This window comes from Onthophagus taurus, chromosome 3, assembly GCF_036711975.1.
Source record: "Onthophagus taurus isolate NC chromosome 3, IU_Otau_3.0, whole genome shotgun sequence".
Lineage (NCBI taxonomy): Eukaryota > Metazoa > Arthropoda > Insecta > Coleoptera > Scarabaeidae > Onthophagus > Onthophagus taurus.
The window spans coordinates 4880204-4903962 of NC_091968.1; the positions used below are offsets into that span (position 1 = coordinate 4880204).

General features: G+C 33.3%; 1 protein-coding gene across 2 annotated transcripts; it reads right to left on the minus strand.

Moving 5' to 3' along the window:
• Positions 1-709: 709 nt before the first annotated feature.
• On the minus strand, positions 710-23612 carry LOC111417865 (GRAM domain containing 1B). Of its 2 annotated transcripts, XM_071195163.1 has the most exons (10): positions 23401-23612; positions 23198-23345; positions 14811-15036; positions 14429-14739; positions 13977-14093; positions 6663-6829; positions 2518-2619; positions 1947-2205; positions 1695-1887; positions 710-1639 (listed from the first exon to the last, which is right to left on the minus strand). In XM_071195163.1, exons 1-10 carry the CDS (start codon positions 23466-23468, stop codon positions 1047-1049), a joined length of 2184 nt encoding a protein of 727 aa, XP_071051264.1. In that variant the 5' UTR covers positions 23469-23612; the 3' UTR covers positions 710-1046. The 2 variants fall into 2 exon arrangements, with proteins under 2 accessions (XP_071051264.1, XP_022906025.1); XM_023050257.2 differs by lacking the exon at positions 2518-2619.
• Positions 23613-23759: the final 147 nt, after the last annotated feature.

The following is a 23759-nucleotide window of genomic DNA, read 5'->3' on the forward strand; positions in this document are numbered from 1 at the left end:
GGTATGCTCAGAAATGCTTCCTCAGCATATGCATATCTTTTGAGGAAGCATGTATGAGCATCTTGTCCAGGATTCAGACGCTACACCTCAACGAAATTATATCTTTACATACATATGTACATCCCTGAAACGTCAACGAAACCTTTCAGAAATTATTTTTAAATGTTTATGATACATACTATTAATGTAATGTAAATGTAAACAAAACATTACAGAAATAATTCAAAACCATTAATGAAACATTTTAGTAGTGTACCGTAATTGTCAGCTGTATGTTGCAGAAACGTTTCGATAGAAACGTTTCAATAAAACATAAAAAGGGTCGGACATTAGCAGTTTCAGACACGTTTCATCTATGTTTCAGAAATATGTCGAAGAACGTTTCATGTTTCAATAATATGTATCAGAAATGTTTCTGAAACGCAAATTTGTTTACTGGGTCGTTGGTATATACTTTTATGCAATATAAGTAGGGTATTCCCATAAGGTACAATTTTTGTTGTAATTATATTGATTTTAAGTACGATGTGTTTCATAATACTTTGTTAAAATTTTAAAGATCGGTAGATTATCTTCTATATCGGTAGATCTACCGATAAATCGGTAGGGTTGGCAACGCCGTATATACGTGTCAGTTGAAGTTATAAGCTATATTGAAAGTGTAATATGGGTTGCCTAATGTATAGAATAGGTAAAAAGTTAAACAATATTATTTAATGTTAATACTCAATTTATACTTTTATTTTCACCTATACGCATAAATTACTCCTTAAATTACCACAGTATATAAATTAATATTAAAAAAGAGATTCACGGGTTAACAGGGAAGGAATAAAAAGAGGAACAGTATACCTAACCTAACAGCATTTTTTAAAATTATTTCTAAAAATCCACAAAAAAAAGAAACTGTACAATTAAATGGAAAAAATTTGGCGTTAAAACGCTTAAACAAATAATTATATCACAATCAACGAACAATACTACCTCAATTGAAACCTATTATCACCTATTAATTAATTAATTACTTTTCGTTTTAAACTTATATCTTACAATTCATCGTTATTGGATGATTTTGAACCGTCTTGGTTCTGTACCATCGACATAATTTTACTAGTATAAGCCGGATGAATAGATCGTTGCAACTGACTCAAAGACTCCTCAATATCTCTTAATAATTGTATTGCTGTCTTTAATATTTTTTGCCACTTGTGCATTTCAACAGTATGCAACGTTTCTTGTTGTTGTAATAACTTAACCCACTCCTCATGGGTTGTTGGCGGATCTTTAAGTACATGTAAATCGATAAACGTCGAAGGTATCGCCCCCTCTAACGTCCATAACTTATAATAAAGTACCCCAGTGAGAATCGCTAACATAATGAGTACGGAAAAAACGATTTTCATCGGATCAATTCGCGATCCCTGGGTGACACCACCGATGGTGTTTATGTTTGGAATTGAACTACGTACAGGTCGAATCATTTCTTTTGGAATGGGACGTTGAATAATCGGTCGTCTTCTACGTCCGGATCGATGTTTTTCCGTTAAGTTTGTACTTTCTTCCGCTTCTATGTGAAGGGCTTTAGCTAATGCAGAAAAGAAATCTTCGACGCCTTGCCAACTATTTTTTTCGATCATCCCTACAAAAAAAATGTTTGAATTGTGTTAAATAATTAAGATTTAATTTTTTAACACCTTTAACTAATCCCCAAACGTTCTTTTTGTACTTAATCTGGGCATAAACCGCCATTGATGATTGGGTATCAGAAATTTTATGTAAGCAGTAATGCACGAAACAATAAAAACTATCTGCATAAGGAATCCCACCATTTACTATATCCACATCGATTGCGTAAAGATAACCTGGTTTGCTACATGTTAACATCACCTAAATTAAATTAAAAAATAATTTAATTTTTGTGGAATTTGAGTAACATGTTTTCTTACCTGTGTTTCAGTTACCTGGGCAGATTTCGGCCCAATCGCTTGAGTTAAAGGAATCGTAAGATTAATGGTGCGCGTTTTCATGTTATTGTTTGGATTGTGCGACCATGCCGTTTGCGTAAAATCGCTTGTTTTTCTTGAAGCGTGAAAATCAAGGAAGAACTTTGAACTGGTGAAGAGAAGGGTGAAGAGTTGATCGACGTGCATTGAGTAAACTTCGTTGATTAATTGTTTACCTTCGTGAAGAGCCGTACAAACGGGACTAAAATAAAAAATGTTTTTGATTAATCCAAGATTACTTTAAAACAATAAAAAAAAAGAAAATAAAGTAAATAAAATAAATCATGCGATGTTAAGAAAATAAAGAGAGCAAAAGCGTTATTTATTGATTAAAGTGCTATAAAAAAATAAATGTTAAAAAAATAATAAAATAAAAATATGTTTTTATTTAAGGATTTTTTTGTTAGGAAAGGTTTTTTTTTCTATAAATAAATGCATGCGCTTAAAGAATGAATTAATAAAGAAATTAGAAGATACAAAAAACAATGAAAATGAGAAAAATGAAAAAACTTACTATAGATTCTCGTCACTGGAAGAATGATAAGGATGGGGATCAGGGGAATTTAAAAGGGCTGAGTCTGGTTCAATGTCACTGCTATTACGTCTACGTTTGCTCCTGCAAACAAATCGAGGTATAACTTTTAAAACAAATCAAGCGGGATTTATCGTAAATCCAAAAGTTAATAAAACGATTTGTTAATTTCATAGATAAAATATACCACTTTGTTATTTTGAACCAGATAATCGATGGTCAAAATTGGAAAAGAATTTCGATCGATTTTAACAGATACAAATAAATAAATTGATGATTGTTTCAGCCAAAGCGATGAATTGGACAAAAAGATATAAATAATTTATGTAAATGAATTGGACTTAAGAAATATTTCAAGATAAATCATTCCATAAATACAAAAGCTTGTAGCTTAAATGTTAACTTGCTAATATAATTTCTCTTATACAGGGTGAGTTGTTAGTATACTGGCTGTCGATAGTTACTAAACCATTTGAAAAACAAAAAAATATTTTATACAAAAGTTGTTAGACAACACTCTGTATATTTTATCATATTATGAATACAACTAAATTTGTTTATACAACCGTATATGTTACTATTTCACAGCGTTCATAGTTTCTGAGATATTCAATTGTTCTTCCAAAATGTTCTTGTTACAAGATCTTTTTGAAAACGATGTAAAAACTATATTTTTTCCGATTTTGCCTTGAAACTACGTCAGACAAAAGTCAAAGCCAGTAGGTTGATAATAGTATTCAAAGATATTAGATACAATATACAGGATGTTTAAAAAGTTCAGTTACTTTTCATGTTTTTCAAATGGCTTTTTCTTAAGTTTTTTAAATAGAACAGACTGTATATTGTATGCTAGTTGAATTGCTCATCAAGTTCCCTTTAATTAATGATAAGTATGTCATATGTCTGACTTTAATAGCTTTCCTAATATTCAAGGTCTGTTGAGTAAACATACTGTATAAGGTTATCCAACTCCATATAAACTGTTGTTATGCACGTATCCCCCCGCAAAGGCATTGCTATGACGTCATTGGAAGAATCAACATTTCTATGTTTTTATTCATGCAGTGTATTTCACTTAACACGTTCGCTGCCCAGCGATACCGTTAACCACGGTTTACTCGTAGTGGGCACCAAACGTGTTAAGAAGCAATATACAAAATAAAATAAAATAAAATTAAAAAAATATTAAAAATAAAGCGAAATATTAACGGTTATAATTTTATTATTGTTAGGTTATCCAACTTGACTCGGTTACCATGGTGATTAAGATCCAAATCTGTACCTGAGAGCTAAAGGGGTGTAAGTCCACTTTTAACAAAAATGTACTAATGCTCAAATAAGAATGCTCTAAAACCCAGTATTTCATTTTTAGTAACATTATTTAAAAAAACTTTATTACGAGGAAAAATGTTTCGATTATAAAGAAAACTCCAAAATTAATGTACACATCAATATTGGGTGTGTAGTGTGCTTTGAAAAATAATTGAAAAGTTATGACTTATGACAAACTCATACTAAATAAAAAACTAAAAAGTCCATGTGGTTCCACCTGTACTTACATATAAGTGCCGTTCGTTAATATCTGAAAATCAACGCCAGCAGATACATAATGATTTTTGGAAAAAAATTTCTTCTTGGGAGTGCAAGAGGCAGTTCATTAATTATTGCGCGTTTACTAAAGATGTAAAACGACGTAGACCAAGAGACCCTCTATCTACAAAAGTGCGTACACAACAAAATCTATATAATTTCTTCATTGAATTTTTTATAAGCACTTTATCGATCAGCGAAAAATTTGTTTATAACGCTCTAAAAAAGAAGTCTACATGTAATATTTTAGTACCTGATCAAAGAGGTAGAAAAGTCCCTATCAATAAAATTTCTGATAAAGTTATTGAAAAAATCACTAAGCACATTGACAGCTACCCTACGTATGAAAGCCATTATTCTCGAGAAAGATCTGTTAAGAAGTATCTTGGAGATGGCATAAATATTTCAAAAATGTATGGGTTATATTACGAAGAACTTAGGAAGGAAGGTGAAGAACCAGCTAAGAAATGGCTTTTTAGAAAAATCTTCAACGAAATGTTTAATTTGTCGTTCCATTTACCAGATAACGACACATGTGTTATGTGTGATTATTTTAATGTAAAGCTTAAGCGAGATTTACATTTAAGTGATGCAAATAATAGATATCAAATCAAAAATGAAGACAAGAAATGTGCTTTAGAAAGTAATGAAAATATACAAGTGGTAATGACCGATCTTCAAAAGTGCCTTCCTACTCCTTTTTTGACCAATTCGGAGAGCTTTTATCTTCGAAAGTTGTGGACCCTAAATTACACAATACATAATCCTTGTACTAAAAACACTTGGTATATGATGTGGAATGAAACCAAAGCTGGAAGAGGTGGTAATGAAATATTTCTACTCATATAGGAAGTAGATTGTCAGCACAGCGTTATTGAATGTGCAAAAAAGAAAACTAAACCATTTACAATTTTTACTTGCACTGATTGGATAAATTTTATGGGCCTAGAAGATTTAAAAAATTTTAGTACATTTTACTCATCATTAACATTACTTTGTTTTTTAAAACATCATTTAAAGAAGACTTTAGCTCCATTAATTTAAATAGAAACCTTCGAAAACCTTCAAACATACCGAAAAATTTGCCCCAATTAAGACATTCTAGAAAACCTATAAGTGAAGCCAAATATGAAAATCTTTTAACCCTTCTTAAGTGGGTTCCTGAAGAATATTAGGATTACTTTAGGAATTTACCTTATGCTAAAGAGGCCCCAGAATTTCCTAATGATGATTAATAATAATAAATTAATAGATTTTAAAGTTTCAAATTTGTTCCAGAAAAAATATAATAAGTTTATATTGTTACAAATTCTTATGTTTTAAGTCCAAATAATCATTTAATTTTTTAGAGCCAAGATGTAGTAAGTCCAATAATTTTGTAAAAATAAAGATTTTTGATAAAAATATGGTATTAATGAACATTTACAGACTATTAATATTAAAAAATACCGATATTTTCGAGATTTATTTGTGAGGTAAAAGCATGAGAATTATTAATTATTTCAATTTATTGTTATTTGAAGTTAAATTAGACATTTTCGGCTATCCCTTCAGCTGTCAGGTACAGAAATATTGCAGATGCTTGTCAAATTGAATTTAAGTTTTTTTAAGGAAAATGTCTTATTTATTGGTTTAAAAGGCTGTATTTAACTTAAAATTGCTTGATCTAGGGTTTTATAAGCAAGGTAAGTGGATTAAATTAAATAAAAAGATTTTTAAATCAATTAAAATGTACAAGAATTTAGGGTTAAATAACAATTAAAACTAGAACTAACACTAGACCTAGAACTAGAAAGTTTTAGGTTTAGCAGGGCGTCTCTCAAGACGGCTAAACTCGAATGATTCTAGTTTTAGGTCTTGTGTTAGTTCTAGTGATAGCGCTAGTGCTAAACCCGAATGATTCTAGTTCTCTGTCTAGTATTAGTTCTAGTATTGCACTAGCGCTATCACTAGAACTAACACAAGACCTAAAACTAGAATCATTCGAGTTTAGCCGTCTTGAGAGACGTGCGGCTAAATCCGAATGTTTCTAGTTGTCGGTCTAATGTTAGTTCTAGTATTACACTATCACTTAGATAGTGTAGGATAGTGTAATACTAGAACTAACATTAGAGCTAGAACCAGAAACATTCGGGTTTAGCCGTCGTGAGAGATATGCGGTTCTTCAATTATCATCATAAGAAAATTTCGAAAATTTCATAAAGGTTGAAGTTTATATCTAATTTCACATGACATAAGTGTAAGGTTAATTTTATTATTCCTGAAAGACTTTTCAAATAGAAGAAATAAATTTAACTTAATAAATAAAATCTTAAGAATTATACCTTAATAATTCTTAAGATTTTATTTTTTCTTTTTAAAAAATTTCTTAAGTCCAACTCGATCCAAAAATATAAAAAATAAACTGTGCTTTATGATAAAAAAAAATAAATGATTAAAAAAAATAAACAAAAATAAAGACTGAAACAAGATTGAAAAAAAAAGACAAGACCCCAATGAATTAAAAATAAAAATTGAAATATTTGACACCAACTTACTTTTCGACCTTCTCCCCATCCGAATCGCTACTTTCTGATAAATCAGTTGGCGGCATCGCTGTGTGATTATTATTTACCGCACCTTCCTCTTCGTTAATGACCTCATTAACATCCTTATCCTCCGGCGTTAACTGATCCAACATCACATCCCCGTTACTACCGCATTCCTATCCCAAAATAAAAACTAAATCTTAAAAGAAAAAATAAACACTCAAACAACTTAATATTAACGGTAGATACACATCTTAAATGTTTATAGTGAAACTTTTCGGGCCCCGAAAACATTCAAAAAAGGAAATGATAAAGAAAACAAAGAGAAAGTTAAAAAATCAAAAACCCGAGAAGATATTTGGAGGAAAAAAGGTAAATAATAATGAAGGCGTCGCGACGACGTTTCGTGTGGACGCCGGTCGTCTCACGTGTTACGACATTATTCGACTGCTTTCGAACATCACGTCCAATCAGAAGGGCGAGAAACGTGGGGGGAGTTTTGAAAAAATCAATAGGGCACGTTTATTGGCGTATTTTCGGTGTCAATGACACAAACACTGATTATAGTAAAACCTCGATATAACGGATCTAGTTATAAGTCATACTATTAATGTTATCTATTTAATACACCAGTATATTTAAATGTTAACGTTCATAGATAAAATCCAACTCGGGTTATTTCTCAACTTGCTCTATTCCATGTTCATAAATAAACGCGGGGTATTCCCTGAGTTATCTATACGACGTATAAAGCTACCAAGGATGGTTGTTCTAGTTTTAATTGTCATTCAGTGCTAGATTGTTGTATATTTTTATTAAACGAAAAGGAAAACTAATTGCTTAATCTGATGTGTCTGGCAGTATACTCGTACTAATATCTGCCCGAGCAGAGAATTTTTGTTTTCGATCCAGGACTCCCGACACAGCTTACACAGAGTTACACTTAAGCCGACGTTACACGTAGCAGTCGACTGCTATGGCGGCAGTCATAGTGGCAGTTTAGTTTTAGAATTAGATTTTGAGAACATAAGGCTTGGGCGAGGATACATTACATAGACTACATATCGGGTAGGCGGACCAACCAACCTTGCACCATGACCCTAAGGATCTGTTGTACCCCGATAGATCGTTATCAAATTTCACCGTGCAGTCCAATGCTCTTAACGAACATTAATACCTTGCTCGGTGGAAGGTCATTCAGATCCTTTAGGGAGATAGACTGCGACCCAAAAATCGAGGATCTTATACGGACGGTATTCATGCTCAACCGCCTCTGCTTCCTCCTCACATAGTCGCCATTCAACATCGTCGGCTAAACCCAATAAGTTGAGGTGTGCTTTTAATCGGCAGTGCCCAGTAAAGACATCCATTAGAACTTTCATGCTGCTACGGGCAAGTCCTAAAATATTTCCGGGTTTGACAGTTGCGATGTTAATAAACACCTTAGCATGTCTCATTCCAGGAGAACTGGTCCACAGTAGGCGAAGTCTCTCTTCTGACCACAGTCCAATTCTATATTTGGCCATTGCAAATGATACACCAACTGCTGGTTACGGCCCCACAAACGCTTTAGCGCTGCCCTCTCGTGCTAGCTCATCAGCCTCTTCATTGTCAGCAACCCCAGTGTGACCCGGGAGCCAGATCAAAGAATCTCTGTTATCACAACTCAGTGTGTTTAATGTTCTCTTACAATCATTAACCAGAGCCGACACCGTTTTCACGGCTTGCAGCGCCTGGAGAGCGGCTTGACTGTCTGAGAAAATTCGTACTGTCATGTTCTTCACCCCTCTCTCAAGAAGGATTTTAGCACTCATGTCAATAGCAAATACTTTCGCCTGGGATACAGTACAGTACGTACCTAAGCTGTAAACTTGCTTAATTCAAGGTGTCTGGCAGTATACTCCTACTCCGACCCCTTCCGGCGTTTTTGATCCATCTGTGAACATGCTAATATCTGCCTGAACCAGAGCAGGTTGGCAAGCTGGTATCGACCATTAATCACTGATAGTGATCCCGACAAATCTGAAGGCATTAATAGCACAGTATCAGTGCTTATAATGTCTTCTGCAGCGCATTGGTAGAACATGTCGGAACAGTTTTGAACATATTGCTTAAATCTGTAAATGGTTGTTCTCTATATGCAAATGCAGAGGTGATAGGCCAAGCAGGACTTCCATTGCTAGAGTTGGCGTTGTGCTTATCGCACCAGAAATTACCAATCCAGCTACTCGTTGAATTCGTGAAAGTTTACTGATAACTGAAGTCTGTCGGACTTTCCTATACCAGACTGCTGCTCCGTATGTCTAACCACAGTCACATAGAGAGTCTTTCAGAGGTAAGACCCTAATTTTTTCCACAAAGACTGCGACAAGACCACAAGAATAGTCTAGCTTTGTGCAAAAGTCCCTGCAAATGTTCATTCCATGACAAGGTTTTGTCTAGAATTACTCCTACATATTTGACTTCCTTTGAGAAAGGAATTTCTTCACCTTGGATAGTTAGGTGAATTATGGTTAGGTGATGACGGATTAAGTTAGGGTTGTGTAAATTATGGATTGGGCGAAGCTTAGGTAGTTATATTTAGTTTTAGGATTAGATTTTGGAAATATAAGGCTTGGGTGAGGATGAAATTGAATTTTGTAGAATGGATTAGGTTGGGTTTGCGCAAATTATGGATTGGACAGGGGTTAACCAAAGTTATACTTATTGTTATTAGTCTTAGGATTTAGACTTAGGGTTCGGTGAGTGGATGGATTTGAATTTGGAAGCATGGGTTAGCATTAATTTGGAGATGTCAAGGATAGTAGCTGAATTCGGTTGAGTTGTGGTTAAATTTAAAACTACATTTTGGAAGTATTATGTTTAGGTTGGTTTGGATGGGGATTAGGGTAGCATTTTGAAAGTTATTGATTCAATTGAGATTTCTATTGTATTTTGATAGTGTTTATTTTAGGTAGTGATAAAGTTAAATTATGTACGATGGGGCATGGATTGGGTTGGTGGTTTGGACATTATTGACCACCACATATACAGTAAGTTGAGTTATGTTTGGATCAAGCCCAGTGTTGGGTTTGGTTATAAAGATAATTTGAATGGGATGGCTTAGGTTGCAGTTTTAAAAATTATAAATTGAATTGGATTAAGTTGTGATTGGGTTCATAATTTAATTTTGAAATTAACTTTGATTGTGTAGGGAGGGTCTGGATTGAGATTTGGGAAATGTTAGTTTTTGGTAAGGTGGAGATTCCAATGATAGAATTTCACAAATTATTAAATGCGAAGAAGCTTCTGGATGATTTGGTCCTGCCTCAAAGAAACACAATGGAGTTACAAGAAGCAGGATTTTAGCACCCATGTCAATAGCCCAGGCTGTAAGCTTGCTTAATCCGAAGTGTCTGGCAGTATACTCTTGCTCCGACCCCATGCAAATATCTGCCTGAACCAGAGAATTTTCGTTTTCGATCCAGAACTGCCGTTCAGGCAGTACAATCTACTGATAGCGATCCCATTAAATCTGATGGCATTGATAGCACAATATAGTCTTCAGACGCATGGCTAAACCCGAAACTTTCTAGATCTAGGTCTAGTGTTAGTTCTAGTTTGAACTTAATGTTAAAACTAAAACTGGAACTAACACTAGAACTAGATACATTCGGATTCATGGCTAAACCCGAAACTTTCTAGATCTAGGTCTAGTGTTAGTTCTAGTTTGAACTTAGTGTTAAAACTAAAACTGGAACTAACACTAGAACTAGATACATTTGGGTTTAGCCGTTTTAAGAGACGCACGGCTAAACCCGAATGTTTCTAATTCTACAGTATCAGCTGACAAGTGTAGTTTGCGAACAAAAATCTGAATTGTCATCACAAATGTTAGCTAACACAGTAGTTGTATTGCCACAGCCGGTATTCTCAACATAAAATTAGTCAAGAGGTGGTGGGTGAAAACTTTATTTAAAAAATGAGTAGAACCTTCTGTTTCCACAGGTTTGCGCATGGAAGACGACCGTGGTTTTAAAAATTTGGTAAGAAAGTCTCCTACGAATTTTGAATACTTCGTAAATTGGTTGGTTCTTCTAGCTTCTTTAGAACAAGTAATTTAAAAACTGACAAACCAGCTGCCACGCTGAGATTTTTAACCACTCGATTATATCAAAGTTTAATATGTATCTGTTTAGAATCTCAAAGCAGAACATTTCTAAATTTGTTCTACAAGTATGTGAATCTTTAATTAATGGACTAAGGGCCGGTTGAACAATATACCGATAAACTTCCCGACAGCGTTGTCTGACCGATAAGCTAGTTTGTACTGTATTACAATGTACGGATATTTTTGTCGGGGAGATTATTGACAGGATAACTTATCGCCCTTATCGGGTACTCAGAGGTGCCGATAAGACGGTTATTCGCCAGATATGTATGGTTACCAACGTTTTTATATAACAACAAACGTTGTCTGTCGTGAAAAAGTTTGGTTACTTTGTTGTACTGGAAGGAAAAAAAATAAACGTGCTACTAATTATACACAAGAGGAGTGTTGGCGATTAATTGAAATAGTAGAAAATCTAGCTCATATTATAGAAAATAAAAAAACAGATGCGGTCACTTGGAAAGAGAAGGTATACTTGGTAATTATTTATCACATATGTATCTTGTATTTTAGAAAGCGGTATGGCAAAAGATTTGTCAAACTTTTAATTCAACCGGCACCACAAACCGTACATGGGAACAGCATCGCAGTAAATACATCATTAAAAAACAACATTAAAAAAAGATGCCCGTCAAGCCGTTGCCAAATACCGCACTGATGTGATGGGTACTGGAGGTCCATGTGAAGAAAAGTTAAACCCGCTATATGAAAGAATTAGAAATTTGATAAAACTAAGCTGCGATGGAACACCATCACAATTTGACAGTGATTATTTAGGTTAATTATTTTACTAATCTTATAATACACAGGATGTCCCGAAACTCAACGTCAAGCGGGCACCATACCTGTTCTGTAATAGACGTATTTTTGAAAATGTTAAAAATCGTTCCCGTACATCATATCTTTAGGTACTACGGTCAGAAATGTTCACAATTTAATAGTAATTTTTTTAATAATGTATTCTTATGAACCATGCTACTATAGCAATCACAAATCGAACAACAAAAGTCGTTAGTTTTGCAAAAAAAAGTATTAGTTTGCTTGAGTTAAGGTTGAAAGAATTGATGTCTATTAAGGTTGACACACGATTTCTAAACAAATGAGTAGTACAACACCCTTGGCGAGTTATTTTAAAAGATGGCCTGTTTAGTCAAGGTTCCAAAATGGTATAACACTTGCTATTTTTCTTTTCCTAAAAAATATGATTGCCTGTTTTTCTGCGAAAAACGCGTTATTACTTTCGTATGTTATTTGTATTTCCTCCAAAATGATTTAACAACTTTGTTAGAAGATGTGCCGCTTAATATCTACAGAGAAATGTGGTTTCAACAAGATGGTTGCCCAGCTCATTATGCTTGTCCTGTATGGGATTGCATACAGAATACCTACAAAGATGGATTGTGCGTCGTGGTTCGATTACGTGGCCTCCTCATTCTCTGGGTCTAAATCCCTTTGATTTTCTTATTATGATTGCATAAACGAAACAGTGTATTAAAAACCGATTGAAAATCTTGCCGAACTGAGCCACAATATTTATACAGCAGCAGAAGAAATAAATGCAAAGAGATTTGCACAACTAGTAAAAAGATCTTTTCTGTGACGATGCAGAGCTTGTATTAGTGCCGACGGCAAATAATTAATAACTAAGGCAAATGCTCAGCCTTAGTTTTAAGAAAATAATGCTATAAAATTAATAATAAATAAATTTGTTTATTTAATTGTGTCTTTAGATTAACCTTATTTGAAAGAGTCTTTTTGCAAGACATAAGGGCAACCATCTTGTTGAAACCACATTTTGTAGTTCGTAGATATTAACTGGCACATCTTTTAACAAAGTTAAGAGGAAATAAAAAATAAATACAAAAGTATGAACTTTTTAAATTACTTATTCATTATTTATAGACAAGAAAAATAGCAAGTGTTGTACCATTTTGGAAACTTGACTAAACAGGCTATCTTTTAAAATTACTTGTCAAGGGAGTTCTACTACTCCTTTTTTTAGAAATCATGTGTCAAACTTGATAGACATAAATTATTTCAACCTTAACTCAATTAAATTAATATATTTTTTTGTACGGGACCGATTTTTAACATTTTCAAAAATATGTCTATTACCACTTAACTAAGAGACATGGAATTTTTTTCTCATTTTTACCAGAACAGGTTGGCCTCCCACCTGGTGCCCGCTTGACGTTGAGTTTCGGGACCCTGTATGTATTTAACTCTGTTTATGAGAAATGCATGTTTAATCTTAACTGTTAATTCTTTTTAATTCTTTCTTTCTTAACTTTTTTTTGTTAACCGAAACCGTTAAAAAAAATCCGTTTCATCCCACTGCGCCATGTGGTTACGTCGTTCTTTAATTTCTTTTTCTTTTCTTTTACTTAAAAACATTAACTAAAAATTCGTTTTCGGACTCGCTGCTGGTCTGATATCGTACAAATTAAACATTTTTCGATATTTTTTAAAATGCTAATTGCACAATTTACACAATTGTTATTATTATTGTCAAAATCAGTTCAAATTTCAAAGAAAGACGTTAGCGTTACCAATCTACGGCACAAATTACTAGATATGAGGAAAAAGTAGCCCGACAAAAACAGTTTGTACAACAGCGAATATCTTTATCCTCCCGATAAGTTTATCGGCCAGATAGTTATCAGACAGATTTATCGGTGTATTGTACAACCGGCTCTAAAAGAAACAGTAAAGGTAATAAATAAAATCATTTACTGAATTATGACAAAGAAAGGTACTTGAATAATACTACAAAAAATAGTTCTTGTACATATTGGAGCAACTAAAGTCTTCATGGAAAGCCCGCGTTCAGGTCTAGTGTTAGTTCTAGTGGTAGTGTGAGCTCTGGTTTTAGTTGTTATTGAACGCTAGAATGTTGTCTATTTTTATTGAATTAAAATTAGACCTAGAATTAAAATCATTCGGATTGAGCCATCTTAAGAGACGTCTCTATAACATATAACGTATTAGTTCGTCATATCAAGGTTTTACTGTATTACAAAAAAGCCTTTTTAAAAAGATGATTAATAAATAAACATTAATCATATTTATCAGGATTTATCAACCTGATAAAAGTGATACAAAATTTCAAAATCGCAATCTAAAAAAATTGTTAAAAACTAAAATTAAAAAAAAAATTATATTGATTAACTCACTTCTGAGAATGATTCAACCGATAATCGACCTGAAAGTTTTTCCTCTTCGGTCCCAGGGGCAATGTAGTCTTCGTCGTCGCTGGTTAAACCCAATTCGTCACCATAACACTGGTGTACCTTAAAATGGCAAGCAACAAGATCGGTTTTTAAAACTAAATTAACGCTCGGTGATTTTTTCATTGGGATACTTTTAGAACCTATCGTATGCTAATAAATATCGATACTGAAATGTTGTGTTTTTTTTTACCTGAGATTAACGTAGATAACAACCTCAATATTATTTTATGTAGAAATATATTTTTATTTTATTTTCACGTGAATATATCGAACGAAACGGTTGCACGTAATTCAATGAATTCGCTCTTTTTAACCAGATAAAACCCTCTCTATCTATCGCGTTATCTAATTAAAATTTCGACTACGATAAAAGGTAATTAATGAACTTTACTTACCCATTGCCACATTTCTTGCATAGCCATTGGTTGATCAAGAAGTGCATTTTGCCAAACTCTAAATAACATCAAATAGGTTTTATCGCGCGCCACAAAACTAGTGAAGAAAAATTTTTCGCTCTTCACCATAATTAAAATTGCATTGGGAATCACTAAAGCGGTTTTTTCTTTTGTTATAGCAGATACATCCTTCCATTTAATCGTAACGTTCGTTTCCCAGCCGAAAATGTTGGCGTAAAAACAGAGATAATTTTGAGATACATACAATCTTCCGTGCACCAAAATTTCCTTTTGTAAAGCACAAGAATAATCTTTTTTAAAGCCAAAAATAAATCTAAATTAGTTACACAACAATAAATGTGAGATTATTAATATTATTTACCTACAACTAACCGTTCATCATCGGGAACTTCCTTAAAAATCCTTTTATAATCTTCAGATCTCGATTTATAAGTTGGATATAACACGTTATACCAAGCGGATTTCTTTTTTGTTCGAGTGTCTTTTCGATCCTTCGAACTACTCGTACTTTCCGTCCGATTTAATTCCGGGGGAAGCACTAATTCGTTGCCGGGAATTCGAAATGGTCCGCAAGAATCCGGAGTAACCTTTTAAAATCGAATAAAAAATTCGAGAATAAATGTTAAGAGTTCAAAAAATCTTACCATCTTTGTTAATAGTAACACAAAGAAAATCGTTAACTCGATACACTGAAGCAGTTTAAAAAAGGAGTAAGGAAAGAATTTGCTCGCACTTAAAATGTTGATACACAATTATTGAAGCAATAACAACCAACAATGGAAATGCTATATCGTGTTCCTTTTCTTGTTTGGTTTATGATTGCTAGTAATAATATTAGAAGTTAAACTTTTATATACAGGTTTAATCAAAAATTTTTTTTAATTAAATGGGATTCTAAAAAAACTTATTTTTTTTTTAATTATATGTGTTTTTAATGGCTAAAACAATAATTGTTCACTAATAAATACATTTAAGCAATGTCAACATTACAAATATTTTGAAGGTCTTTTGAAACTTTTCAAAATTATCTGCAAAACCCAGGATATCTTGAGAAACTGTTAGAGTACTTTGAAAAATTTTCTGAACTTTTGGAAATAAACTGTATAAATACTTAGGAATTCTTCCCTCCATTGAAGGCAGAACTATTAACTACAAAACAGAAGTTAAATACCTAGGGGTAATACTAGACAGTAAATTAAACTGGAAAAAGGCCATTATGGCTAACCAGATCTGCCACAGGCTCCTCGTTAGGAACTGGGGTCTTAAACCAGAAATTGGGCTTACGTAGCATTAATTAGACCCATGGTCACCTATGCCTCACTGGTTTGGTGGCCAAAAACAAATCATAAAGACAGCGCAACAAATCCAGCGGTTAGCATGTCTTAATATAATGAATGCAATGAGATCTTGTCCGACGGCTGCTCTGGACTCGGTCTCACACCACTTCATTAAATTTATACAGTGTGTTTATTATTTTCGTCGATAGTACTTTATTACGATTTTTTGTTTTGAGATTCAGATTGTTCAGGAGAAATAAACTAACCGTTCTTAAAATGTTCACAAAAAATTAAGTGTTTATTCGCCCACAAAAGCAAACAGTTAATCAGTTTCATCATAATTTTTTTCTTATATTTAACCTTTTGATTAAACTCCAACTGGTATATCTTTAATTCCTTTATTTGGAAATTTTTCACTAAATAAAGCAATAAATATTTATCGATTTTTCCCCGGTTCCATAACACTGAATAACACTAAACTTTTTCCTCTAACGTTAACATTGTATTTAAAAAACACTTTAAGTTCACTAAGGCTCATTACTACCATCTTCTGGTTAAGCTATCTAAGAGATTATTACCACAGTTACGGCTATTTTACTCGCTCTGATTGGCTAATAGATGAGTATATCTATTAGATAAATTTAACTAAAAGATGGTAGAAATGGACCTAAGGCTCGTTACTACCATCTTCTGGTTAAGCTATCTAAGAGATTATTACCACAGTTACGGCTATTTTACGCGCTCTGATTGGCTAGTAGATGGGTTTATCTATTAGTTAAATTTATCTAAAAGATGGTAGTAATGGACCTTAGTTACAGTTTCACAGATTAACATTGACAGGAAAGTAATTATGCATTTCCATAGCAATCTCAGTTAGAAATAAAATTGTTTGATATGGATTTTTATCAAAGTAGGCCGATCATTCCGAAAATGTATATGGCGATAGTTTTTGATTTTGAACAAAACTTCTTAGTAACACTTTCACGTACTGTAAATAGAAAAGGTACTGTACCTGCTACAAAAAGAGTTTTTCTTTTACTGTCAAGGCGCACTTGTTTTTTAAAAATTGAAAATATGTTCAAAATTAGTCTTTAATAAAGAATATATTATAAGAGTCGTTTCACCTATTTGGGGACACACTGTATATACAAAAGGAAGCAGCTTTAAGTATTATACTTATCACTGAAAACATGCTCTTCACTCAAGTTGATGGAGGGTAACCTCAGAAAAGGTGTCTTCTGAGGTTTAAAATCCTCAACGACCCATGTCCAAATCGCTTGATTGAAATTAAAACGGACCTTATACCAACAGAATACAATTTCGATCAGCCGTATAAGGACATATTTAGAAGCAGGAATGATTGGACGAAGGACGCTACACGGATGCTTCAAAGACAGTTGAATCCGAAGTAGGCATGGGCATTAGTGGACCAAATAGCCGCATTAAATTGCCCCTCAGCTCGGACATAACCATTTTTCAAGCAGAAGTTGTTGCTATAAACTTCTGCACTGTTTTGAACTTACAAAAGGGACAGAGAGGTGCCCCCGTAAACATTTTCAAAGACACTCGGGCCGCCCTAATGGCAATTTAGGCCTACACGTGTGACTCCGCACTCATCAGAGAGTGTACCAGAGCAACCTGAGAGAACTCGCTAGGGGTAATGACGTTACTGTATGGTGGGTTCCGGGTCACAGAGACATTGAGAGCAATGAGAAGGCAGACCAGCTGACCAAAGAGGCAGCGAAAACGACCTTCATTGGATCTCAACCCGATTGTAGCCTACAAAAAAAGAGTATGATAACTCCGTCGCAAAACAAAACCAAAAAGGTTTTATGTCTCAGCAAAGGGGGTCTAAAGACGCTCTCAGGTTTCCTGACTGACCATGCGCCCCTAAAATACCACCTTTTCTACATTGGACAAACTAAAGATCAAACTTGTCGACTTTGCAACGACGAGTCAGAAACGGTTGAACATATACTGTGTAATTGTGTTACCAGAGGCTGCCTAAGACACAACATTTTCGGTAAAGCTCTTTTTTAATAATAATAATACTTTATTACTACATTTTACAAAAAAAGCGTAGAATGCGTCAATTTAACAATAATTACATTGTAATATGTATAATACAAATTGAATTCAAACATTAAATTGGAAAAATATATCAATGGTATACATCGGATTTTTCGTGGATCCTTGTACCCTCCGAAATGTCATTGTAGATCTTGATACTCTGGTACATAGCCGTCTTCTGCATCTTAGTAAGGTGCGTTTTTGGTGGCACCAGATAGCAGTTCACCTTTCCGTGTGTGCCTCGAGGATGTGATATTTCGTATTCAAATTCAAAATAATTCTTCCTAACCAATACGGCACATTTTTTTATAGTCTTTAAAGTAACTTCTACAGCTATCAGTATTTTTTAGACCAAAGATTGCTGTTACACATCTCTTCTGTAGTATGAAGATTCTATCTATATCAACACCATGGTCCCAAAAGACAACTCCATATCTTAGCAAGAAATGAACATATGCATAATAGGCATTTAAAGCTGCTTCAATGCCAGCTGATCTGGAAATAATCCGAATAGCATATGAGAAATGACTGATCTAGCCAGCAAGGAAATTAATATGATTGATCCAAGACAGTCCAGACATTGTAACCTCACTGATAGATAGGATTTTAATCCATGACAAGCTAACACCTCTAAAGCCAAGTCTCTCCAACTTGGTCAAAAGGATTCAATGATGTACACTATCAAAGGCTTTTGTAAGATCCATGAACAATACTGTTGTGGACTGTTTTCCATTTAATCCCAAGATAATATTTTTCAACAGTTGAAACATCGCAAGTTCGGTGGATCCGAAAACCATTTTGATTCTCGTGCAATATATTATATTTGTTTAAATAATTTATGATTCTGTTGCGTACAAGCTTCTCATAAATTTTTGCAAGATATCATATAATGATAAGATATGATATGCATTCGATATGAGTGCTATTGGACGATAGGTATCATAGCAGGACTTGTCTCCTTTTTTTATAGATTGGAATTATTACTGCTTTTTTCAACTCATCCGGAAAACGGAAGCCAATGAAGAATGTGTTTATTAAATGCGTAGGTATTTCATCTTCACCCGTTGCCGTTGTGCTATTTAAATTATTTATTATTTGTAGGACGTCAATTTCGTCCGTTAAGTATAATGGCAAAGTGTGGCCCAGTGACGGTGGATAGTGAATATTTAGGTGGTGACCAAAATTGTTATCAATATTTTGACAAATCTTTATAAAATAGTCATTTATTTCCGTGAATATTTAAGAACTACTCATTTGTAGCTTCAAAATCTGCTGGCTTCCACAAGTGCTATAAAGCCAGCCGTTATACCACTTGTGGTAGCTTTACCTTGAAGGCGGTTTATTAGTTGCCAAGACGCTCTTGTTTTATTATTAGAATTAATAATGTAATCCGCTCAACTGTTTTTAAGTAGTTTCAATCTCACTCTTTAATAATTTACGAAAATTGTACGTTTTTTTATCAATTTTTTATTCTTGTGGCTTTCGTACATTTGTCTTTTCATTGCTGATAATGTTCTTATTTCTTGAGTAATCCACTTATTTTGCTTTTCACTAACATTTATCTTTTTTACTTTCACAATCTGATGAATTATGGAATTAAGTTTCTCAACAAATAAATTGTGATATTTCGTGGAATCTGTCATCTTCCAGATGTTGACTTATTAAATCTAGCTTGTGGTTCGTAAATATTCTTTTTTTAATATATTGCGAATCATTTATTGCACTATGAGTTTCTATGATTACTCTTTGAGTGTTGTGATCCGATAAGTGTGAATGAATAGTGTCACTTCCACATGGAAGAACATTAGTAAAAATATTATCTATCAGTGTACTGGTCGTTTTAGATCATTTACAGTGGCTTCAAGATTGTGTGCTTTGAATATATCTAACATCTGTTTAGACTGTTTCCTGGTTTTCTTCAAATCAATGTTAAAATCTCCACTGACTAAGATTTTGTAATTCATTTGTACCTCATCCAAAATAGACTCCAGTGACTGGAAGAATAGATCCAACTCCGTTCTAGATTTGTTTGGAGGAGAATAAATGTTAATCACAATCACTTTCATTTTGCGCAATTTTACAGCACTACACTCTATAATTGACTCGATACTTTTCTGTTTTAGGTGGAGTAAGTCGACAATCCTCTGCAATAAAATACAGCAACTATAGGATTTCTTAGTTCTAGTAAATAAGGATGCAACATGGAAACCATCTATAAATACAGGTTTGGTTTTAACCAATGTTTGGAGAGTGAAATTGCATTGACCTTACCTTCCAGACTGTCAACAAGGATCAAAAGATCATCAATTTCATTTCTTAAGCTTTGAATATTGTTGTGAATAAGTGTAAATTTTTAAACATTACTTTGTTTGCTTACTTAAAACGTTTTGTTTCGTTTATTATTCCAAATTGTGTTCTTTTGTTCTATTTGTGTTCTTTTGATTCCTACCGTCATAAAGGAACAAGACCTTGGGGCAATACTAAGATTCATTAAGGACCTACATTTGCCCTAAACTTTTGGAGGGCTAAAGTTACATAGATCTTATAGATCGCGATGACGAGAGAGGCCGCTCCCCTCAGCTCAGTAGCAATAATAATAATAAAAGGAATTCTTGAAACATATTTTTTGATACCTTCAATTATCCTTTTAAGTTTTTGAAAATTCTGTGGATTCTGGATATCGCTGGAAGGTCTAGTTAATCTCCAGAAATTACCGAATTTTTTTGACAACTGAAAAATACCATATCAATAACTACACGGAGTAAAAATAATTCAAAACGCTGTCAAATAAAACGAGAATAGTTCTATTATAGTACCAGCAGTGACCTACACCAGCATAAATGACATCATGTCATCTCATTACTATCTCGATGTAACATACATCCCGAATAGAACAAGTATTGATTTAACACATTGATTTACGTTAACACGACCACACGTTGTTGATGTGTTGACAAAAACATATGAATTTCAAATTTAATAATAGAAAATTAAATCATTAATAGAAACTTAAAAATCAAAAACTCTCTCTATACAGGCTGATTTATTAGTTTATCATAAAACTTTGACATATGATAGCTAATCCAATACCAAAAAAAAAAATGTTGATGAACATATGTCCTATTTCAATTATTTACGAAGTTATAACACTTTAAAGTTTTCGGCAGCGAATTTATTAATAGTCAGAAAAATCAAACATTCTACAAAAACAAAGTTGTCATTGTAATATGTCAGTTTGCTGTGAGGTTTAATTATTACATACAAGAAGAAACTTAAAATGTACGCTTATAGCACTGAAGTGTATGGTAATATAATTTTCGTGTATGGTTTTTGCAATGGAAATGTTCGACAACCAGTACGAGAATATCAAGAAAGATTTCCACAGCGTCATTTGCCATATTATTCAGTTTTTAGCAATTCTTTCAGAAGACTGCGAGAAACAGGTAATCTTGCTCCAGCAAAAGCTATTCGGCTGCATGTAGTTAATGTAGAGGACGAAGAAGTTGTAATTAATGCTATCATTGATAATCCTTCCATCAGCACTCGAAGAATAGCACACAACATACACGGAAGTCAAAATTTTGCATGGTGCGTATTGAACCGCGAGTCTTTCATCCGTATCGTAAACAGAATGTTCAAGCTCTACAGCCAGGAGATAATTAGCAACGGTTAGCATTTTGTGAATGGTTATTGCAGCAACATGCCCAAAATAATGACTTCATTTCAAATGTTCTATGGACAGATGAATCATGTTTTACACGAGATGGTATAAATAATGAAATAAGATCGATTAGGAACCCCGAACAGGACAAAATTTGCGATTGTTTGAAGAAAAACGATTTTCCCGAAATATAAGAAATGGTTAGGAAAGTTTTCTTTTTGGATCTGAAGCAAGAGGCGACCAGGAATACGATGCCGTTGAAATTAGATCGATTAGAAACCCCGAACAGGCCAAAATTTGCGATTGTTTGAAGAAAAGCGATTTTCCCGGAATATAAGAAATGGTTAGGAAAATTTTCTTTTCGAATCTGAAGCAAGAGGCGACCATTAACACGATGCCGTTGAAATTAGATCAATTAAATATCCCGATCACGAAATTGGTTCAGTTTAAAATCTATGGTCAACTTCGCACGCGTTTTTAATTTGTCGTTTTGAATCATGTATTCTACCAGAAGGAGGCTATTTTGAACAATATTTGTAACATTTATGTGTAGCAGTTAATTATGATATAAAAATTAAAACTTTAAAGTGTTATAATTTCGTAAATAATTGAAATAGGACAATATTAATATTAATATTTATTATTTTTATTTATTATTTGATTAATATTTTTTTTTGTAATTGGATTAGCTATCATATGTCAAAGTTTGATGGTGAGCTAATAAATCATTCTGTATAATTTCTCTAGAAGATAATAATTAATTATGATAAAGTTTAGCATTTATTTGTACTACATTAAATGAAAAAGTTAAATTAAAAATTGATTTTCTCAGAGAGCAAGTTTAAATTTGATCAATTACTGATAAAAATGCTTTTTGTACATTTTGTATCAGTCTCATCTATAGAATCTGCATTTTTCTTGACTAACAGACCACAGTGGTTTTGCAGTTGATTGGTTCAAGCAATTGGCAGTTCCATTTAGTAATTTTTTTAGTTTTTTGTTTGAACATACTCCAATCCTTTTCTGAATACAACCAACATACTCAGCCTTTTTCTTGTCTATATCTTCTTCATCACATTCTACTTGGTAGTCCATTTGTTATAATCTAGTTTAAATCTCCAAATATCCATTTAAAACATTGATTAAATTACTTATTATTAAATTTTGAACAGATTTTTATGCAATATTCTTTAGAAATCATGATAATGCAACAAAAATACGTGATTAATTTATTACTTAACGAAATTTTAAATTATTAAGAAAAAATTTGGTGATTAACCTCATCATTTCTTTAAAAACCTTCAAGATTAAAAACTATTTCTTACGAAATCATTTTCAAGGAAGCTTTTAAAAACTTGTAGGAACAAAAAGTTATAAAAGCAGAGATCATTGCCAAATTTAGAAAGTTCAGTTTCTCTTTATTTATTATTTCTTTTTCAACACTTGATTTTCTGTTCTAATTATTATTTAACAAAAAAAAATTAGAACAACCCGAAATCGGCGTTTAAATATTTATAAATAGATAACACAAAGGAATTGTCACTTAAACAATGCAAAAATTGTAAAACCTTCACCTTATTTTATTTAACTTCAACAATTCAATGTTATTTAAAACTCAACAACTAAAAAAAACTGCCTTTTTATAAACGTAATATAAACATTACATACAATTATTTCCTCATTAAGCCCACAATCTCCCAAACAATAAACAAACCAATTTAAACATTAACTATTACTCACACCAGGAGAAACATCAAATTTAACGGATGAACTGGAAGGATCCCTGGAGACACCGAGGTGTGTATCTATTCGACTATGCTCCCGTTTCGTCTGGGGCTTCGGTGAAGGCCTAGGGCTACTCCTCGGACTTGAACCAGGACTTCCAGACCTATAATCGGTCCGTTTTAACCCAGAACATTGTTCAATAAAAATACAAAACTCACTTGGTGTCCGATGGTGAACCACTTTGGCGGTCTCCCGTAATTCCCTGGGCGTTTAGGGTCATTTTCATGGCCGACGACCGAGATTTTGAAAATAATTTGGTGCAACACTACATGATTAAAGTCGGTTTAGACGATTTAAATTGAATTTAGTAAATTTTGAGTGCCCGGTGACAGATACAGAAACGACATTAGAAACGTCAAAATACTGAGTATGTTTGCCGGTATGCGGCGCTGCGATTAAATACGAAGTGATACGAAGTTAGAAGTGGGGCAAAGAACAATTCAAACCATAATTATTTTTAAATTTATATTTTTAATTTACCAAAAAAGTAAAATTAGACAAATAGTTGGATATTATC